The sequence below is a fragment of the Hydractinia symbiolongicarpus genome, chromosome 15 (assembly GCF_029227915.1).
Source record: "Hydractinia symbiolongicarpus strain clone_291-10 chromosome 15, HSymV2.1, whole genome shotgun sequence".
Taxonomy (NCBI): Eukaryota; Metazoa; Cnidaria; class Hydrozoa; order Anthoathecata; family Hydractiniidae; genus Hydractinia; species Hydractinia symbiolongicarpus.
The window spans coordinates 1,156,092-1,178,650 of NC_079889.1; the positions used below are offsets into that span (position 1 = coordinate 1,156,092).

General features: G+C 33.1%; 2 protein-coding genes across 3 annotated transcripts; one reads left to right on the forward strand and one right to left on the reverse strand.

The window, feature by feature from the left end:
• The first annotated feature begins 1,754 nt into the window (after positions 1 to 1,754).
• LOC130628768 (aquaporin-1-like) lies at positions 1,755 to 5,955 on the forward strand. Of its 2 annotated transcripts, XM_057441772.1 has the most exons (4): positions 1,779 to 2,209; positions 2,689 to 2,936; positions 3,740 to 3,823; positions 5,397 to 5,951. In XM_057441772.1, the coding sequence occupies exons 1-4, from the start codon at positions 1,921 to 1,923 to the stop codon at positions 5,526 to 5,528; spliced, it is 753 nt and encodes a 250-aa protein (XP_057297755.1). In that variant the 5' UTR covers positions 1,779 to 1,920; the 3' UTR covers positions 5,529 to 5,951. The 2 variants fall into 2 exon arrangements, with proteins under 2 accessions (XP_057297756.1, XP_057297755.1); XM_057441773.1 differs by lacking the exon at positions 3,740 to 3,823 and having other exon boundaries at positions 1,755 to 2,209; positions 5,397 to 5,955.
• Positions 5,956 to 6,523: 568 nt separating this feature from the next.
• Positions 6,524 to 21,987, reverse strand: LOC130628767 (uncharacterized). The gene is made up of 8 exons (XM_057441771.1): positions 19,712 to 21,987; positions 12,783 to 19,265; positions 10,678 to 10,800; positions 8,831 to 8,959; positions 8,508 to 8,703; positions 8,071 to 8,339; positions 7,180 to 7,357; positions 6,524 to 6,988 (listed from the first exon to the last, which is right to left on the reverse strand). The coding sequence occupies exons 1-8, from the start codon at positions 21,494 to 21,496 to the stop codon at positions 6,756 to 6,758; spliced, it is 9,396 nt and encodes a 3,131-aa protein (XP_057297754.1). The 5' UTR covers positions 21,497 to 21,987; the 3' UTR covers positions 6,524 to 6,755.
• Between the last annotated feature and the right edge of the window lie 572 nt (positions 21,988 to 22,559).

The following is a 22,559-nucleotide window of genomic DNA, read 5'->3' on the forward strand; positions in this document are numbered from 1 at the left end:
TTACTCGCGAAACTTTCTGACCGTGAATTTTTCATTTCGTATATTCCAGTCATTTTGTTTCCTTATTCTGAAGAAGCATGAATTTAAAGCAACCTTATTGGTCAAAATATTATATTTTTTATATTTAGCACGCGCACTAATTGGAGTTAAAACAGATACGCTAATTCTTCATAGATATTTCCATTAGTCTTAATGGAAATGTCGATCTTAATTAAACTTAAGACCATCCTCTTTGTTCCACTACAATAATTCTAACGATAAGAAAATGGCATTACCTAAAACCGCTAAACATTTTTAATTTATTTATACACCTCTTCTCCTTGGACTTCATTCAAGTAAACGTTTGAGAATTACTTTTTTTTTCCTTGCCTTTATGTTCTTCTCACTACAATCAGATTTGATTTGATTTTTTTAGCTCGATTGAACAGTTTCACTTGATTTTTAAAATCAGTAAGCTGGAAAACACAAGCCTCCACGATGGAGTTTCAGATCGTGTTACAAAAATAAAAAAATGTTTGTGTTAGCAATTTTGATTGCAGTGGTGATTAAAGTAGTGATTTAAAAACAACGGAAGGTTATAAATAAAGTTTATGTTTTGTTTCAAACATTTTTCAATGCACGTATACAAAAGTGAATGTAACTTTATATCTGGTTGTGTCGTTCATCTCTTAGTAAGATTTGAAATCCATCAATTTATCCTTTGTGGATGATATTGATTGAAACATTGGAAGATGTAGATTAGCTTCATCAAACACTGCATGTATTATTTCTGAATACAAAACAACTTTGTTGTAGAACAGAGAGTTAAAAGTATTACAAAGTGGTCGATAAGAATGTGTTTTCCTGGTTTTATCTAACTCGAATAGCGCGGTTGGAATTATTGTTTCATGTAACGTTAACTTTTCTTGTGACCTTGTGTATATATTATGTACTACCTTTGCTGTACTACCTTTGATTTAAAGGCGCGTAATCACCCTCTTTCTTATGGAAAAAAATTAACATACGCAATTTTTTAATTTATTTCAAAGTTCAGGGCAAGTTATGACTAGCCTGAAAATTTAGAGATCTAAAACTTACTGAAACTGGAACTGAGGATACTTTATGTGTGTCAAAATTGTCATTGTCATATTAGGTAGGAAATAAATAAAAACAACAAGCCGAAATAAGTAAAAGCTTTGCAGTAAAAATACCATCTTAACCTAGTTAACTAAGCTTTCTTCGAGGTTAATAAAAATGGGTTTCTCTCCTACGCAAACGAATGTCAAAGCAAATTCCTATGATTTAAATCCACCTCACAGCAAACCCCGAATTAAAATCAATTAATTAGAACAAAGCCGTTGTGGTCACATCTTACCCTCTAAAATAATACGCGAGTATGTATATATTAGTGCGGCCATTTGTGCTCAAAGCAATGGATTTTCAACAAATTTTGACCCGGCAGAATTGATTCAAGAAAAACAAGTTAGATTCATATGAAATAGCTTGTGTATGGATCTTTATAGATAAAAATTTTTGACTGGTTCTTAAGATGTTTGGCTTAGAAGTGTTTCTAATTATTTTTAATTATGCAAAAAGTCATTTATTTGATATAAATAGGATGCTGTATTAAGAGTTTAATGAGCAATGGATTTGCTCATTCACTTTGATATTTTTAACATGTTTACATGGATAAAAATACTTAGTTATCCTTATCATCATTTATTTTTAGCACCAACTCATAATTTCCCATAGGAAAACTTTTTTTAAGTCAAAAAACGAAAACAAATTTTTTAAAATCAATTAAGGTTTTTTATGTAACCTTTCATGTTCTTTCCTGTGAGATCAACTTATTTTTGTCACTACTATGGAGATCTATTTCTCTGTTACTCTGCCATTTTTAATTTTAATAATGAAAGTTTAGGGTAGATTACGACTTTCCAAATGGCGGATGAGTTGGGTAATAAATTTTTCTGGAGAGCTGTGTTTGCAGAATTTTTTGCTACAACCATGTTTGTCTTCCTGGTCACATCGGTGGTCGATGCCAGTGCCCGCTATGGAGGGCTCACACAAGTAGCATTAGCAATCGGCCTTGGTGCATCTGTATTGGTGCAAATAGTTGGACCAATCAGTGGAGCACATTTTAATCCAGCCGTTACCATTGGTGTGTTTCTTAATCGGGGCTGCAGTTTCTGGAAATTGTTGTTTTACATTCCTGCGCAATTTATTGGAGGTACTCAATTTTTATTTTAATGCACAATTTTTATTAAAAAATCTTGTGTTTAAGAACAACATAATGTTTGAGCAAAAAATTAAGAACATCTTAAGAACATGCGGAACTATATTTCATCAAAGAACAAAAGAGGTTTTCTGGTATATCACATATAATAATTAACATACTTTTTTTGCTAAATTTTAGCCAAAAAACTCAAATTTTAAAGTTTTATTTCCAAGATCCTTCAGTCAAGAACACAATAAATACAATGCCACTCTCAACCCTCTCAAAGCACATCCAGTCTTGACTAAGAATTAGACGTTTATAGACGATTATTTAGCATAATTATTGTTTAAATAATTAGTGACAAAGATATTTATAACTTGACAAGAACCATGAAAAAATATAAATTCAAAATTAATAATATAATTTTTTTTTTCAGATTCTAAAATATTTTTGGTATCTGCAAGTAATCGCGTACCAAAAATCTTGTTTAGGTATTGTTGGTGCAGCAATATCGTATGGATTAACTCCAAAAGACGTTAGAAATTTTGGAAAACTTGGCAACCTGGTAAAGTTAGAAGAACTAAGTCTGGCCCAAGGGTTGTTTATTGAGGTATTCCTCACAATGTTGTTGGTGCTCACCGTGCTGGCTTCCACATCATCAGATAACAAAAGAAAAGAAGTGGGCTACGCAAATGGTTTAGCCATTGGGGTTTCGATCACTGTCGCTCATTTAGTTGGGGTGAGAGTTTTTTCCTAACTTATAAGATTTCTAATTGAATGAATTAATAACTTAATAAATGAAAGTTAATCCCTAAAGGAAATTCGCTTGCCATGTCTTTTTAGCAAGAGTAATTTTAAATTTAATAATTGGTAGAGTTAAACCTCAACGTTTCCCTAATACATTCTTCGCTTTAAATGATTTTCAAGTGATTTTAAGTTGATGCATTCTTCTTTTACTTAACATCATGTTTACAGACATTGTCGAAGTTAAAAACATTAAAAAGAGACTGTTTTAATATTAAAAAAACCTTGCCACGATTTCTACTTTAAAGCGAAACCATAAACCACTGAATAATTTCTAAATTTAACACAGATTTCGATTTGGGTAAATAGTACTTTAAAGTAAGTCTGAACATTAGTTTCCCAAGGGCTGCGAAGATGATGTATCGAGCAGGAGCAATGACATCTCGCATGCCGTTGGATTTCTCCACAGTCTGTGATAATGCTCCGATGTTATCTCCTCGCACATTCAATAGACGGGGCAAGGATACAACTACCCGGCGACTGATCATGAGGAGGAGGTGTCTATCCTCTTCGTTCTACTAACAAAGTGGTAGCATCAAACGATACACAGCTGGAGCTTACGTATCAAGCATCAAATAGATGCACACGGCAAAGGGGTGCAACCAACCACGCCCAGTTATAGAAACTAACGTTCTTTTTTGCTTTTACTGATCTTAGTAATTATTACAACCTTGAATTTTAAACTGCACGAGACCTCTTCCTTTAGAATTTCCTTAAATTTTCTATGTCTTCGTTTAGATAATGTATACCGGTTGTGGTATTAACCCTGCAAGAGCTTTTGGACCTGCTGTGGTATTTAATTTTTGGGTGAAATATCATTGGGTTGGTATACTTAGTATAAGAATTGAATAGTATTTAGTATTCGCCAGTGTAAACAGTACAATGTCATAAAATATCTTTTTTTGTTTCCATTGAATTAAATAATTCTTTATCTCCTCTACTTTATCAATTATTATTATTATTATTATTACTGTGGAAAGTTTATCATTTCTTGAACATGATAGTTTAGTGGGCGACGTTTCGGGAGATACTTCTCCCATCAAAAGCAAAGTAAAATGATGTTGAGCATCTATTTATATAATTGCAGAGGATTGAAATTCATAAAAATTAACCAATCAGAAACGGGCTGATAATTACAGTTAATTACGGTAATTAACATTTTCGGACCTAGATGAAGGTAACTACTTCTTCTGTAGGGCTGGTAACCAAATCTCAGGAAGTTGATACGAGATGCTGTTTATGTGTTCGTTACGTGCTACACTGTTGATGGTTTCTTTAATCTTCCTGGCCGTTGTTCTGGATTCTCTGTCAATGATTTTTTTCTCATACTAATTAAACTGATGACTTCTGCTCCAGCTGTTTTCCGCACTTTCGTTTTTCTTCACATCTTCGTTTCTCACTGCGCGCATATGTTCTTGTACTCGTTGCTTAAACTTTCTTTTTATTTCGCCTATGTACACTGTATCAAAATCTTTTCGCGGGATTTCGTAAACAACATTGCATTGTTCTTCCAGGTTTATTTTGTCTTTTGGTTTAGACAAAGTGCTTCTTAGGGTGTCTTTAAAGTTAAGAATGCATTTGATCTTGTGTTGACTTAAAACTCGACGAAGGATCTCGCTAGTACCTGGTACAAAGAGTAGGAATGCTGATGCGATGAAATCCTCTGATGTTTGCTTGTTGTCTCCGTTTCATCTTCTCTTCATTTTATTTTCTACTTGCGTGATGACTTTATGACTGTATCCATTTGCGATTATTGCATTTCTTACACGTCGAATTTCTTTCCTCTCCTGTTTGTCACTGACTTCGCTGTTGGCACGATTCATTAATGAAGATATGATGTTCAAGAAATGATAAACTTTCCACAGTAATATGAATACTGAACAGACAATAATATTATTATTACTATTATTATTATTGAATTTTTATACAGGATTAAAAATAGTTGCACTTCAGTAAGCTAAGCACTGCTATAAATGTGTCTCCTGCTTTATTTACAATAATAAAAATATACGAAGTAAAGAAGTAAAAGTCCTCAATCTGTCTTAAATCATTCGGCAGTTCGTTGAATGTGTTTGCACCGTGGAAATTAAAAGTTTTCCTCTCATATTCAAGCTTTACACCGGACGGTTTAGGTAACGCATTTTTTGCCTCTAGTGTTTTTTGAATTAAAGTTTTAGGTGATTTAAATTCCATGTAAATATGCTTGTTTTTTCTTGTGTTATTATATTATTGTACTTTCATTTTTTTTAAAAAAAGAATTGAACGAAAAATCATGCTCAAGTTGAATCTTTTTAAAAAATGACATTGCCTAAGAAATTTTTCCTGCTAAGATGTCAAACTTAATGGAGTGGCTATTAAACTCCTTGCTGTTCTACATGTATGATTTTCATATTAGATTTACTGGTTTGGACCTTATATTGGAGGTATCTTATCTGGATTGTTGTACCGGTTCGTTTTTGGTGTGGAAGACACAAACCCGTCGATCCAAGTGCAGGAAACTAATCAGTACGTTAATGTAGCAGAATGAATGAATGAATTCAATTGGTGGAAAATCATATACTGAGCTTCAACGATTGGTTAAACCTTAATTTTTGAAGAGAAAACACGATTGTAACATTTATCTGGCATTGTTGTTGTTTAATGTATTTTTGATTGATCTTTAAATTGTATGCATTCTTCTTGCACTAGATTTACCGATTAAGAAGTGATCAACCTTTGGGTTACGACAAGTTGTTTATCGATATTTGAAATGCAACACTAATAAAAAAAGCTGTTAAAACTTTTGATGGCCAGCAATTTCAAAAAAGTTAAAACACGGTATGGAATTTAACTGTTTTAGCTACACTGCAATACCGAAACAGAAAGGAATAAATTATGTGCCGAAAAATACCCAACAAGTTTTAGCAAGATATATACCTTTTTGTATTTCTATAACAAGTAAATAAATAAATAAAAAATTATTAAATTGTCATTATGCTTGTTGATTTTACCCACTGCTTTCACAAGGCTGAACAAAACGCATACCAGTCGACTCTCTAATTAGCTTTTAATTAGAGGAAGTCTTTAGTGAAGTCATTTTTTGCTCACTTATAAGATGTGTTTGCTATTTGGAAAGCCCCACTCCCCTTCCTTTAATTTGAAAGGAAACGGGTTTGTAGAAGCTTAAGCTTACAACTGGGTACTGCATGGTTAATTCAACTTAGTTTAAGGAAATACAGGTAAAATAAATTTTGTGGATAACAGAAAGCACAAAATTGAATTTGAAAAAGCTCCTCCTTGATCAAGCTCCTCCCCAGTGTTAGCCAAATTACTTTCACAGGTACTGTGATATGCTAATTAGGGGAGACTGGGTTGCTCCGTTTGCAATATTAGTGTATCGACAGAGTTAAATCTGTGTTTTTATTTAAACTGAATTTACCTTAATATTGGAACTTTCACGAGAATTTATTCTGAAAACAAAAGCAGTTTGTCCTGTTGTATAACTGACGGGGTTACAATACAACAACTTGTATTCTATGTTGTTATTTGAACTGTTGTTGCAGGGAAGTTCCTTTTTAAGTAACAATATAATACATGTCAGGCGAAAAGTATACCTGTACTAAGCACTCCAGTGGGATGCACGACTCGGTTTATATGCACGTAAACACTCAACGTGGCGTTATGGCGGATTACCCTGGAATACTTTACATTAAAAACTTTCTTGTTTAATACCATTTTAATACATTTACATATTTATATAGATATAAATAAATACTTAAAAACATTTAATGTGAACGATACTTTTTCCTACTTCGAAATAATCTTCGTTGGTGATCAGCATATCTTGAAACGTTGACAACGAGGATAATATGGAAGCTCCCTTCCACACAGAGAATTTCCTCTCCTTCGTAGAGTGTATTTTAATTAAGTTTTTCTTATTTACAGTGCTGCATACCATAAGTTCATTTTTCAATCTTTCTTCGATTCCAGGGAAAAGTGTTGCCCCACCTAGGAAAATAGTTTGCAAAAACATCAAAATAAATAAATTAATTAATCTGTAACATTTGCTCAGTCATCCAGACGTAATTTATATGATTTTTACCGTATTACCGTCGTATTCTATTCAATATGGCTGTCAATATCATATGCAAAGGATTTCTTCGAGTCTTGTAGCTTTTTTAATAGAAAATTTTACTTACCGGATAGAACAATATTTCGAAAAAGTTCTGTTCTGAGGTCGATATCTGTGTTAATTATGCTCTGATAAACAAGTTCATGAGCTCCAGGTAAATCTTCACCTATCAAAGCAGGTCGAAATAAAATTTCTGGACAGCGAATTCTTTCTGAATCCAAAGTTATAACGTTGCCATCGGGAAGCTAAAATAGTAGACGTGTTGTATTTTTTATTTTTAACAGAAAGTTGTCGTCGAAGCCAACGAATAACAAAGATTTTGCTGCAGGGTGGCCAAATCATTTTAAATGAAAATATTAACACTGGCAAGTGATGAAAAGGATGAAAACAGCATGGAAAGAGATTCTCAGTTTCAAAAAATTCTTAAAAAGTTTTATTCCATGTGAATGTTGGTTTGAATGTAACATTGGTCTATCCTTGTAATTTAACAGAGTAATTGTTCCATGGCTTCACCCTATTTTTTAATAAGTCGTATATAATTTTAGCTGTTTTGGTGTCATTCCTCACCTTATACACCTTTAGCGAGTGCATACACACATGAATCTTATTTAAGATAAGCTCGTTTTACGAAGAATTTAATGCAGACTTCAAAAGTGCTAAAAACATTGCAAGGGCTGGGCGGTGAAAGACTGAATGACAACTATGCAATGCAGTGATATGTTTTTTCTAAAAAATTTTGAAACTGTCCGTCCGTCTTTCCAAATTAATATGTTTTTTATGCGGTTCGATCACTACTTAAGAAAGCACGAAAGTTTTTAGTAGGTATTATAAATCTGAGAACGATCATTGGTCACCAGTGTAAAGGGTTTAATATCGGTTGAATAACTTTAATTCTTAAATCAAAATAAACAAAAAAATTTTTATCACGTTTTTACAAAAGGGTGATGGTTCTACTAACCTCGTATGCTTTCGCAAACGATGGAAACGAAACTGCATCAAACATCTCAGGACTCGTTGCGATAAAACATTCTGTTTCTTTAATCTCTCGACAAATTTCAAACTCTGCAGATGTTATAAAAGGGATTCCCTTTTCCGATAAAATCATCCTTAAATGATCTGTCATATTTCTTCCACCGATGTTTATCTTTTTAACTGCGTGTGGTAGGCCATATCCTTCATAAACTGGAACAGCATTGGTCACACTGTCGCCACTGTCAAGGACAACTCCTAAAAATTAAGAGATGATGTGTATAGGTATGTGTAAACCTCGCTAAATTCTATAAAATAATCCAATTTTTTCACACCCCGCAACTGAGTATCCTTTACGTTCAAAATATTTTAAAATTTCCTACTTAAACACTCTGTAATGTTGGAAAATGCAGTGTTTTGCGTTACCTGTCATTCTACCGGCACTATAGAGCGACATGACGGCTTGAATACCGACATAATATGCCGGTACGTCATACGTCTCCATCATAATTTCCAACATTTTTTCTCTGTTCTTCTTTGAATTACATGGAGGCTCTGTCAAAAATACCGGATATTCGGATGGATCAACTCGTAAAACTGAATCAAAAACGTGATTCCACAACTAAAAAAATGAAGAAAATAAAGCAGTAACATGAAGATTTTGTCGTAACCACGTAATCGAAATTGTATGCATATTGCATATTTCCTAAAAAATATTCTGAAACATGCTTCCATATATATAAATATACCTTTTCCATTCCTTCCCAGTCCTCTACAATGCCATACTCAATCGGATACTTTAACTTAAGTATTCCTCTTAATCGATTGGCTTCCCATCCAAGCCAACAATCTTGATCAACTTCTGTTGGAAATACTTTCTAGAGGGAAGAACAGAATTAAATTATGCAAATTAACTAGATACTTCACGAATCCTTTGATAATCTTTTTGAAAATATTTCACAGAAAATTGATAAAATATTGCAAAATCCGCGCCAAAATTTTGATAAAGGGTGAAAATTTTACAATCGTATTGCAAATGAAGAATTTGCTACAAAAAGTTCATTCAGTTATCCTAGATGTGATCGTCGTTTGAAAGTAAGACATGCAAGAAAAAAAAATCAAAAGTGTTTTACGCAACAATAATGTTACAAAAAGCAGGACTTCCTGAACCTCAAATAAGTTAAAAATTTAAGTAAGCTAATTTTATACTGAATTCAAAGATAGGAAAAAAATTATACAGTCTATAATTCAAGAATCTATTCTCTTTCTAAGCATTACACGATGGTATGTTTACTCACGTGACATGTACTGTTTCCGTACAAGAAAAAAATGTAGTATGTTCCTTTTTCTCCAGTTAGCTATCACTCCTTGTGTAATAACTCTAATAATACACGTTTTCTATGTGTCTGTCGCCAAGAAAAAATTTGTGCTACGGGAACACAAAATATCGTGTAATTTAAAGACAGGCGAGCCTGTAGATTTTGCTACGGGCTAACGACTAGTTTTATATAATATTTTTAAAGATAATGCTTACGTATAATATATATTGTATTTCAAGGATGTAAATTGTTTTTACGTTTGTTAGTTTTATATAATCGCAATGAACAAATTAACTGGTGCAGTTTGTCTAATCTTGCACTTAAAAATTGGGGACGTATGCACAGCAGAGAACGTGACAACGTGATAGGGAGAGACTCACATAAAGAAACACATGTTTTTTTGTGTTGGAGTTATATAGGTTTTACGAAAAGACATATTTGAGAGTGTTTTTTGCGTTATAAATTTGCCGACAAGTAGTAGATTTTAAAGTAGTATTAAAGAACTAGTGGCCAACCCGTCTTTTATATATCGTATTTTGTGTTTCCGTAACACGACTTTTACTCTCGCGAGAAAAAAAGACGGAATACTGCTTTTGTTATAGACATTGGAGTGTTTTTTAAATTTGAGTTACAGTTTTGTAGGCAACATAAAAATGACCAAATTAGTTTGGGATGATTTTAACATAATTTTTCGCAGGTTGAACAAACATTTGTTAGATTAAACTTTTGTGTGTTTATAAACCATTTGAATTGTGATTCAAAACATGGAAATATTAATGTTGTTTCTTTTGCTTGATGGAACTGTTTTTTTAATTTGCGTAACTTGGGCGAGCAATCAAACTTTAAAACTAAGAATTAAAAACATATTTGTAGGAAATTTAATTTTAATATACAAAAGTTATGATTACAAATTTGTTCAACAAAAAAGTTTAACAAGTAGGAATTTCATAGAAACCTGATACGAGATGTCATTATTTGAGAATTTTTTGAACATGCCTAGAAAGGGGGGGAGTGTGGTATATAAATCGTCTCAAATGCAGTTTAATAAGAAAACTAACGATGTGTCTAGCTTAGAAAGTTTCTTTAACATGAAATGTGTAATTTCGGTTAGTACTTGAAAACTTATGAAGACTCAGTTCACCGTATGGAAACAGGAAAGTCATGAAACTAGAAAGGTATTGCCACAGGCAACCTAAGAAAGTCCTATGGGCTTATTTTTCAAAGATTACTTAAATGAACATAAATTATTGAAAAAAATATAACAAAAATTCTTTTACTTGATAATTGGGTGTACCAATAATAGACGGGGTTATGCTTGGAAGATCTTCAGTTGAAAGTCCTGCTTTTATACCACCAGAGCCATTGTCAATAATTATCGTGGCGTCATAATCGTCAGTTACCTGAAGAAGAAAGAGAAATAATAACCGATTTAAAATTAAATGTTTTGGTATTATAAAGAATCAAATTCTGCTGTTGCGTTCTTGTGAAAATAATTTACACAGTATATAAACGATATAAATATATATTATACAAAGAATTGATTGCACTTTCTTCGTATGTCATTACAACCATAACATCTTATTACGAAGAAAGATTGCCCGTAATAACCAAAATACCATTAAAACAATGCCCTTAGATCTTCTTTATTATATTTCTTTTCCTTCTTCATTTACATGTTAAGCTGCAGTCCGAAACTATTTTATAAAGGAAATGTATAATTATTTTCAGAAAAGTAATGTTTTTATGATGTAAGTACAATTTTTCAAATTGCAACAAAATATGATACAAAATTTAAAAGTTGAACAGAATTTTGTAGTTTTTACAACATTTTTTTATTTATAAATATTCCATACTGCATATCGTAGTAATCTCAAAGAATTAAACCTAACCCTGCAACTAGCACCTTCATAAATAACACTTAACCATTAAAATAACGCTCAAAAGCTTCAACAGAACCCATAAACATTTTCTAGGTTTTAATATATAAAAATTTAAAATACATTTTTAGATTCTAAACCACCATTTTTTTAAAAAAGCTTAACTTCCTCGATTCCTCGGTTCAAAACGTAATAAGAGGAAATCTACATGTATAAATCATTTTCCATAACTAAAAGGCAAATGATAAAACACCACATATTAACACCATGTTATAAAACATCTCAATAAAACAGTGACCTGTTAAAAACAGTTATTTGGACCATAAACCTTCTCACAGTGTTCATATAACTCAGGAAATGTTTTCAACTACATATTACATTTTTTCGAGAACTGATTTATGGCAATCAAAAATCTCGCCTCAGTTTCTTAAATCGTGTGTTATATATGGCAATGTTTTAAGGTAGAAAAAGGTTTTAATGTTAAACATGTTATTCATTTCACAGGCTTAAAAAACTGTCATTTATTCATTTTATCTCTATATTAGCAACCACTCCTATTCATATACAAGATTTACAGAAGCACTTACCGAAGAGCTGGAACTCGATCTAAGCATAATCGCTCGATCTTAACTACTTTCTCCATACTCCCAAACATTAATTTTTTTTCTTCATTTGACCTGAAGTTCCCGCTTGTTTGTTATATTTATCTCGTACCCAGGCTTCACGCATTTCTTACATTTTTGTGATGTAAGTACAATTTTTCAGATGTTAGTTTCTCTTTAATTTGTTTTTGTTTTCCTGCTTTCGAAATTTCTTTAAGTTTTTATTACAAGTTAGGGTCTCATCTTGAAAGGTTGAACCAACATATCGAAAAACAATTATATTTTTATGACAAGGAGGCTAAGCACTAAGTTTGTATTAAGATATTTAAATTTTAAATTTCTTAGCTAATTTTTTAAATTACAAAAATATTTTTTCAAAACAGACTCTGAAAAATAAATAATTTTTTACTCTATTCAAAATATACAGTTTGTTTTATGAACTGAGAGAATTTTGATTTCGTAAAAAACAATAAAGTTGTTTTTACCAACTTAAACACCGTTAATTTTTTTAAAATAGATATAGAATTTGTAGTAATAGAATATCAGGGAAAGATTCCAATTTTCCTTGTTCATATCTTATGCCGAAATTTATGTCCCTACAAACGCATTTTTTGCCTAACATGGTACCCGTCCCCATCGCCTTTTTCACTTTAAAGTTTGGACCTAGAAATTATCGTTTTAAAGGGTACATATATTTTACCCTTCAAAACCATCTTGCGGCATTGGTTTTCTTGTCATTAAAATCCCACATGTATATAACTAATTAAAAAACAATAGTTTGATTTAAAAAACGAACATCTGAAATATTAAAACTAAAGAAGCAAGCACTTAAATGTTAAATTCTCTTTTTTCTCGTTTCTAACAGTGTATGTATTGTGATAAAAACCATTGCTTAAAACCTACCTTCACATGGTTGGAATAATTCATATGAGGGTATGTGCTTTTCATATTACCAAAACGATTTTCTTCCGGATAGCAGTTTAAATAATCTTCTGCAGTGTTTTTCAAACTCATTTTCGAAAGTATCAAAACTTCTTTTGATATTAAGTTCGGCCGAGCTTTACTTGTGTCATTTGAGCCTCCCCATGATTGATCCATAAAGATTAAGTCAGAAAAAGAGGCAGTAATCTGATTTTCAGATTCGGAAACTTGGTTTGTAGAATTTGTAGGAAATTCTTCTATAAGGTTGATGTCCTTATTTGAATTAATACATTTGTCATCTAAAGAACTGGCATTTGATTTCATGTATATAGTGTTTACATATTTACCAGAATTCCTTTCAATATCATCTAGCGAATTACCTTGTGCATTTATCAGTAAATCGTGCATTTTCCCATCTAAAGTAGTGTTTACTTGAGATATATCACTGCCATTAGGTAAACCATTTTCTTCATCTACATAATGATGGAACATATCGCCTTTTTCTTTTAAACTTGTAAACAACAAATTATGCGAAATGCTTTTTTGTGGTTTTATATCATCACTTTGGACCATTGGAAAGAGTTCTTCTTCATCTGTAATATTAATATCTCGCATAATACCTTCAAATTCTGTGGAATCCCATCGTTTAAATTTGTTTTTATTCTTAAGGATACTACCTTCGCCATGATCATTTGAAACTTTCTTGTGTTTAGGTGTTGCTTTCTTCCAATGTTTAGAATGTGAATTAATGGGTGAAGCGTTTGGTTGAACGCTCATAATCTGTAATGGAGTGTTGTTGATGTTTGAAGCGTCTGTGTTTTCTTGGCTTTTTTCTTTTGAAGTGTTAGCAATAGCATCTTGTCTGCTGTTATTACACCTTAGTGACAGTGGATAAGACATTTTTTCGATAAATTGGTTTCCTTCTGCTAACGTTTTAGTGAGAGCCTTTTGTGTATCTTTTCCTGAATTATTGATTGCCAATGGTAGACCAGATTTCTGGTCGCTGACTGATGCACCATTTAAATAATGTTGTTCAGGATAGGAAATGTAATCAGAAATAGTTGGAGAAGATCCTAATATGCTGGGCCTTTCTATATAATCTTGATCATTGCCTGTTTTATGTGTAACTTCATTCGCATTTTTAATTAATGAAGCAATTTTATTATCTGTACCTCCATTAAAGGTGTTTGATTGAGCTACCTTACCAAATTTACAATCAAATGGTAACATTTCGGCAGAATTAGATTCAACATTGAAATGCATGTCATTACCTTCATACAAAATAAACGTTCTCTTATCACCTGTACCATTTTCTTGGTATGCATCATCATAAAATCCGTTACCATCAACTCTTTCGCACATCCCATCAGCTTTAAAGACACTATTTGGGAGTATAATTTCATCTAAATTTGTTTGTCCGTTTTCAAGCGACAAAGTAACAAGTGACACGTCCTCTGTTGTTGACATGTTGACACAGCTTTTAATTGGAGAAATTGTTGCAAACTTGTTATTCCAATTTACTTTATCTATATTATTATTTTGAGTGTTGCTGTCGTCAGCAAAGATCCAATCCTTATCTCCGTCGCCTTCATTCAAATTCCCTTCATAGATTTCTTCTTTATTTTTGTTAGCACCAGTTGAATCTGTTGATAAATATTCATTGCTTGGTTTTTGTATGCGGTACTTTTTACTTTTTCTTTTTCTTAATTTTATACTTTTGTTGTTGTTTTCTACTTCTTCTTTCTTCTTTTTGGATTCATCAAAGATTTTCCTTTCGTCATTCTCTTCTTTAAAGATTCCGTCTTTGATTTTAGCTTTCTCCCTGCTTCTCCTCTTTGCTTCTTTTGCTTTCCCTTGAATCCTTTTAACTTCATTGGAAACATTGATTATTTTCTCGACTTTAACAAACCTTTTATTATTGTCTCGTGAAACATCCCTGCCATCATTATCTATGGATATACATCTCATTAACTTAGCTGTTCTCACAACCTCACCAGTTGTAACTAAAGGATACTGTATCTCATTTGTAGTAAAATCACAACTTTCCATTGCTCCAAACTTCAAGACTTTATTATGCTGAATTAATGGGTAAATCTTCCTGTGCTCTTTAACACAAGATACTTGTTCCATGAAGTCTTCAAAGTTTTCCATTGTTTCAAAACCTGAATCAGTTGTGCTGTTCAGGTCAATGTAGAAGTGAGAAGATCGCGTGTGTGTTATTTTTCCAGCAGATGTTTGCTCTCTTACATAAGATGGTTCAGGAGTAAAATCATCATCAAAACTTAGTGCTTCCATGCGGTTATCTGTTTTAGTAACAGGAAAGGCACTGTTTTTTGTCTGTAAAACATTGATATTGGAATTCCCAAACAAGACATCAAACTCCTGACGAATTGATAAATCATCATTAACACCCACACTCCTTTTCTTTCCTTTTGGATTGACAATGTCACCATCTTCATTGCATTTTACAGTCAATATTGCTGTTTTTAATTCGTCTTTACATTCAGGAAAGCCAAAAGCCATTTCATATTCTTCATCACTGTTACATTTCTGAACACCATTTTGAAAATCAGTAATATCATTCCTTTCCTTTCTGTAACAATTTTTAATGCCATTTGTGGTATGCATTTTTGACAGTAATTTAGTATCCTTTCTTTCACGGGAATACTGCTTTTTATTAATTGACATATTCTTTCCAGTAGCTGTTGCTGTGGAATTTCCCTGGTCACAAGTCAATGAACTTGCTGTCAATTGTTTCTGGATAAATATCTTCTTCTTTCTCTTCTCTAGCCTATGCCACTTTGTCGACGTAAATCTCTTGGTGACATCATCCCCTACTTTTTGACCAATTCTATCTGACGCCATTGTGAAGACATCGCCACAATTAAAAGGCATACAATTGTCTTGCATCAAAGAAACACTAAACTTTGCTTCCATAAACACGGCACTGATTACTTTTTGTACAATTTCGTCACTGTAATGATTTAGCAAGAGATACGTATGATGTGATTCTTTACTGCTGTACTGCTGCTGGAATGGGTCATTATCTTTTTCATCATGAGCAATAAATTGTCTTTGAACATTTCCATAATCATTTCCTTCTTTTTCACTGGTACTACTACCTTGCGCTATACGTAACAAAGAGCTGAAAGAGTGATTTAAATCATGCAGATTGCAAGTTAATGTAGATAGTCTCGTGTCCAGAATAGAATCGACATTACTATGAAATATATCCATTGTTGTACTATGTTTGAATAAAACATCAGCACTTTCAAATTTATCTATTTCGCTAACTTGTTGCAGCGTCTGTACGGCGACTTCTTTCGAGCCACACTTTGTCCTATTTCTTCTTCTTTCAGTTTTTGCCTTATTGTTAAAGTTTTTTATATTATCTACCCCGCTTGATATATCACCAATTGGAATGTCACTGTCGTCAGACATTTTCACACATGCCGCAATAGGTGTAGTTTGAGTCGCTGTATCTTGCTTGATTGGTAAACACTTGCCTTTCTCCTTGCTCTCTGAAGTACTTAAAACATCTTTTTCACATAGTAATTTGTTTTTGTATCCCTCTGCTTCTGTTTTATGTATTCTACTTTCGCCATTAGTTTCTATTGAGTGTCGAATTGAAGTAGAAGGTATTGGTTGGAATAATTCTTCAGTGGCGACGTTAACTCCTTTGTCTTTATATGATTTGCGATGACTAGATGTTTGCGTTGCTATGTTAGACCTAATTTTTTCGACATTGGTCGAATTGTTAAGAACATGAGGAGAAGTAATACATTTTGAATTATGAATAGCAAAAAAATGATCAGATTCGCAGGATGGCAAATTATTTTGAGCATTTCTAGTTGTAAAGTGACGTTTGTAATGGTCATCTGTCTGTCCACCTTGACTTATTGGCATTGCGTCATCATTGTCTTTCATCTCTTCGTTGATCCAGAAAACATGTCCACCTTCGCTTTCTCTGTCAACTCCAACGTCATTTTGGGCTCGTATCTCTTTTCTTATGGGTTCACTTTCATTCTTTTCATCCGAACTATTATTTTTGTGAGTATGATTCAAGGGAAGTACATAACTCTTTTCAGGACGATATTTATCACTTGTAAAATCGTCTTCTTCACTGAATCTCTCAGAAGAATCAAAATCCTTGAAGGCTTCAGAATAGCTGCGCGTGCTAGCATCGCTTACGTCATCGTTCGGGTCAAAAGATATTGCCCTCTTGTCTTCAAATTCACATTGATTCATTTGTTTTTGTTCATGGCAAACTTTCTCTTTAGAATCTACCACATCAATTCCTTCATTAAAATATTCTTCATCGCTTTTAATAACAATATTATCCATTTTTTTAATTCCATTTGTTGATAGCGATTCCATATTTAACACACTTGAAGGCATACTTTCATTGTCTTGTAGGAACATTTGATTATATGTTTCTGTCACAGGCGCTTTCGTAAATGATTGGCTACCATACACTTGATAAGTATCTTTTAACTTGTTACTATTATCCCTAAAATAAATTCCACGATTGTTTCTTACGTCTTGTGTATATTCATTATCACTATCGTCTGATCCAGTACAATCCGCTTTTGTATCAACACGCAGGTTTGCTTTGTTCTCACGTAAATTTATCAGTTCATAAACCTCTATAGCTGGTACATTTTTCTTTATCAAGTCGTTATCATAAGTGTGTCTCAGTTTGCCAACTGGAGAAGAGATATCAGAATTTGAAGATGTTGTTCGCGTAGGTACGTGATGACTATCAGAAGAAGAAGGAATTTCTTTTTGATGAACTAATTTGTGATAATATTCTGTTGGATCAGTTTCGGATATTTGTTGCTTATATAAAATATCCTTCTTTCGCGGGCTTTGTTCTTTACAGCTATTTCTTACTGTCTGTTTTAATACATCAGTCCGTGTGTTTGACGTTTTACCGCCTCTTTTTTCAGCTTCAGTCAAATCATCTTCACCTTCTTCTTCTTCTTTTACGTCCTTCCCAAGATCAATATTATTAAATAAATTTAAACGTCTTTCTGGAACAGAATAAAAGCTATTGCAAATTCTTGATGCTTTCTCTTTCTCTAAAGTCACATCACTGTCAACAAAATCATTGTCGGATCCATTGACTTCATCTGCACATAACTCTTTATATGTTTGTATCTTGTTTTGGCGACTTGATTTTTTAATATTGTTGTTGTTGTTATCTACGGCTTTGTTGCTGACTCGACGTTTCAAAGGGTGGTTTGCATTTTCTGGAAATTCACTTTCATTGTTTGTACCTTGTCCTCCTTTGTTTATGTCTAATGAAACCCTATCTGTAACATTCCTATAATTTTTGTCACATTTTTTGTTGGTGTTTTCTTTCTTAAGGTAATTATTTTCTCTATGATGATTTTCTTGAATGTTAGCCTTTCCATTGAAAAATGTTCTTTCGGTAACCACTTGTTCGCAATACGATACTTCTTCTTTTATCGGTCTTGCACAACCTTGAGATTCTACACCTTTAGCAATTTCATATGATCTCAATGTACTATTACCCTCTTTTGTTGCATCATATTTTAATTCTAAATGCTCGGAATTTTTGAGATCACTGTTTGAGTAGGGAGAGCTTTCACATTCCCAGAAGTTTACAATATCTTGTGACTGAATATGTCTGTCGCCAATGTTCAATTCTTTCATGCTGTCTTTATCTTCTGTATCTTGCATGTCTTCATTGCACAGTTCTTCATTGTTTTCAAAGCTATCTGTATCATTGATTTTATTAACTTCGTCTGCACAAAACTCCTTATATGTTTGTATCTTGTTTTGGCGAATTGATTTTTCAATATCGCTATTGTTCTTTTCTACGATTTTGTTGTTCACTCGACATTCCAAAGGGTAGTTTGCATTTTCTAGAAATTCACTTTTAATGTTTGTAACTCGTTTTACCTTGTTTATGCGGAACGAAAACTTATCTGTAGCATTCCTATAATTTTTGTCACATTTTTTGTTGGTGTTTTCTTTCTTAAGGTAATTATTTTCTCTATGATGATTTTCTTGAATGTTAGTCTTTTCATTGAGAGATGTCCTTTTGGTGAACACTTGTTCGCAATACGACCTTTCTTCTTTTATCGGCCTTGCACAACCTCGAGATTCTTCACCTTTAGCAATTCGATGTGGTCTCAATGTACTTTTACCCTCTTTTGTTGCATCATTTTTTGATTCTAAATGCTCAGAATTTTCGAAATCACTTTTTAAGTGGGGAGAGCTTTCAACTTCCGAGAAGTTTACAATATCTTGTGACTGGATAAACTCATCGCCACTTTCAAATTCATTAATGCTGTCTTTATCTTCTGTATCTTGCATATCTTTATTGCACAGTTCTTCATTTCTTTCAAAACTATCTGTATCATTGTCTTCACTGAGTTCTTCTTCCTTTCGTTGCCTTTCCACAGGAAAATTGACCATGAGTAACTGCTTGCCGCGCTAAAGAGAATACAAAAATCGTCGTGACAGGAAAATTACTTTCTATTTTGTAATGTCGCAACTATTTTTTTTATGCAATGTATTATTATTATTATTATTCCTAATATTCACACAGGATAGCCACTTCAGTTTTTGAAACACTGTAAGTTATTTGGCTCCTGTGTTCTACATGTATATATGGGGTATACACCGATAGTGTCGACCCAATCTCACTCACATGGCATGGTTTTGCCCACAGACGTGATAAAGGAACTTGCTAAACATGCCTGCGTTGTGAACCGAACCACGGGCCTTGTGATTACGAAGCACATTTCATAATCACAAGGCCATGCGACATTGAATGTCTGTCTGAAGATTCTGCTTGCAATATCAGACGTGTTTAACTAATAATTAACGAATTAAATGCAAATAAAAAGGTATTGTCGTTCGAATTAACTGAAAATTACCTTTTCTCTAAAAATAGAAGGTCGTTCTTCTTTTTTTCTTTCTTTTTCCACCAAAGAATGAGTTGTCGACAGACAGACATGGTCATCTAGTGATGTAATATTTGTGAATGATGATGGTTCACTCAAATGAAAAGATGGATGACACACTACACTTCCGTTTCTTTTTGTCTGCTTGTCATCTCTAGCAATGTCCATCACTGAGAATGACAAATCAAGGGGTCGATGTTTTGGTGCCATTTTTTGGTCCGACATTTCATTAGTATAATTTTTTGATATTTGACCTGTAGGCAGGTTAATAATATTACTTTCCAAATACTTCTTTAAATTTTTCATCCGTATTTTTGTTTGATTTAGTTCATCCAACGTCTGAAAGTAACGATGATTTAAGTTATGTCTTTTAGACATTGATTTACTTTCATAAGATAATTCATGACGAAGACTTTGTCTTACTTTTTCTAACTCCTTGAGTTCATTTTTTAAATGTTTTAACATCTCTAAATAACGTTTCATCTTTTGCCTGTCGAAATTAAGCTGCAAGGAACAAGACTCTTTCATTGATTCATTGTTAGATTGAAGAAATTTGTCATTAAAATTTAGCAAACCTATTGAAGTTTCTTTATTATCAATAGCTCCATTTGTCAAAAATCTAAAATTCGCGTCATGTTTGCTATCTTTGCATTTTCCTTCCAACAAGGCAGAAGAAAAGTTATTCAAACGTTCCAAAGCATCAAAATATACCGCTTCAACCATTCTTCGATCTGGTGTGGTTAACATCTGTTCTAAATATTTTCTGCATTCATCTCTTACTTTGTGATAGCAAACAGGTTCGTCACCAGGAATGTTTTGATTAGCAAGTTTTAGAAAGTGTGACTTTATGGGAGAAGAATTCGAGTTGGGATGTATGGGTGTGTTGATTAAATTGTCCAAAGTAAACCCTGGTTTAGAAAATTTCGAAATTTCGGCATCAAAGTTGCTGGTGCTTTTCTGGAAGGGTATACTTTGTTTAAGGAATGGAGAGTGTTTTTCTTCACCACTGCCGCTTCTTGTTTCAAAATGCCTATCTCGTTTCGGCAATGGAGAGTGTTCTCCTTCATAACTGCCGCTTCTTGTTTCAAAACGCCTATCTCGTTTCGGCAGTGAAGAGTGTTCTCCTTCACAACTGCTGCTTCCTGTTCTGAAACGCCCTTCTCGTTTCGATGATGAAGAGTGTTCTCCTTCACTGCTACTTTTTCCAAAACGCGCTCCTGGCTTCCATAACGAGGAAAATGAAGATAACAGAGAGTCAACGTTGTGTCGATGAATGTTTGAATCAAATACTGGTGATGACCCCACCTGTTTTATATCAGCTTTAAAACAATCCTGCGGAGTGCAAGACAGCTTTAAAAACTCCTTCGTAGTGTTTGCAAAGGTTGGTGAGTATTGACACAACAATTCATGATTATACGTGGATTCGCTTCTGTCACAGCTTTTGAAATTAGGTGTAATTTGTACGTCTTTCCTTTCTATTGTATTATCATTCAATGCGCATGCGCGTATGATTTGTCCATCCATATTAGAAGAAGTAACCTTCAATTTCCAATCGCCTGGCTGCGTATTTGGCGGCTTAATCTTAACCATGGATTTGTTGTGTTGACGTGTGTACCGACATTGATTACTACATTTAATACACCTGCATTGATGCAACTGTAAGCAAGATGATTGGTTGCATCTTCTGGAGGAGTAAGTTAGATCAAATTGGGACAAGTAAAACGTATGTGGTATATGAATTCCATTTTGGCAAGTCATTATTAACAGCAAACAATGGTGTTAAATAAACCGCATCAGTACCCCGTTAAATCAGTTAAACACCACAGTTAGTGAGATAAGTGCGAAAGAAAACTCTTCGTCTCCACCAGTTTCGTGCACTCGTTACTTCCAACTACTTGATTGCAAAATATTCTTAGCTAAACTGATTTAATGTTTTTATGTTTTCTTCATTTTAAATTCTCTTTTTTTTTTCTTGCTCACATTTCAGATGTGTTTTTTAAATCTATGGCAACTAAGTACACTTTTGACGGGGGTAAGGATATATTTGTTTCCAGTTTTTTTTGTAAGATATATACTTTCTAACGAAACGTGAAAAGTTGATAATGTAAAAGTGTTTAAGATAACTTCAAAGTTTGTAAATTTTAAATACAATATATATGTATTGAAATTTTATTTCTTTCATTTTTTAAATGATATCCCCCCGTCTAATAATCTTTTTGTGCGAGAGAACTGAAATTTCAATATTAAAAGAAAACAAAAGAATATTGTGAGAACATCTTCTAATTAATTATTTACAAAATCAAAATTTAAGAAAAATATTATTCATAAACCTAGCGGCAATAAGTTTAACCTCGTTTTAAAGCTAGCCTTTCACTGAAATATTAATAACTTGTTACGATACCATTGTTCAGCATTACCATTCATTAAAAAAAAATGCACATCATTTTGTTATTAGAAACCTTATATTCAAAATAATTTAGATTGAAGTTCGATTAAAAATTAAGAACGCAGAACTTAAGAAAAACATGGCTTTAAAGGCTAGAAAATTTTATGCCACGGAGATGGTATAGTGGTAGCGCATTCGACTTGTAATCATAGGGTTTCGGGTAAATGCAATGCTGTCAGTCCATTTGGTGCAATCTACTGACCGCTAACCGGCGTGTATGGCAGGCAAGTGAGTTAGAGCAATCTATACGCGGTAATGTAACATAGCTGCAGTCGGAGGGGAGGAAAAGCTAACCGTTAGGATGGAATCCCCAAGGACGTTAAAACTTCCCGTTACATACTACTTACTTATGAAATGCAATACATTGAAGTTCAG

Bases quoted from the DNA above. Each gene is read 5' to 3' on its own strand.
- LOC130628768 (XM_057441772.1), top strand. From the start codon at position 1,921: ATGGCGGATGAGTTGGGTAATAAATTTTTCTGGAGAGCTGTGTTTGCA. The intron at 2,210-2,688 runs GTACTCAATTTT...AATCTTGTTTAG, and splicing joins TCCTGCGCAATTTATTGGAG to GTATTGTTGGTGCAGCAATA. The intron at 3,824-5,396 runs GTTGGTATACTT...TTTTCATATTAG, and splicing joins TTTGGGTGAAATATCATTGG to ATTTACTGGTTTGGACCTTA.
- LOC130628767 (XM_057441771.1), bottom strand. From the start codon at position 21,496: ATGACTTGCCAAAATGGAATTCATATACCACATACGTTTTACTTGTCC. The intron at 8,960-10,677 runs GTAAAAGAATTT...TCTTCCCTCTAG, and splicing joins TTGGTACACCCAATTATCAA to AAAGTATTTCCAACAGAAGT. The intron at 7,358-8,070 runs GTTAGTAGAACC...CTACTATTTTAG, and splicing joins CGTTTGCGAAAGCATACGAG to CTTCCCGATGGCAACGTTAT.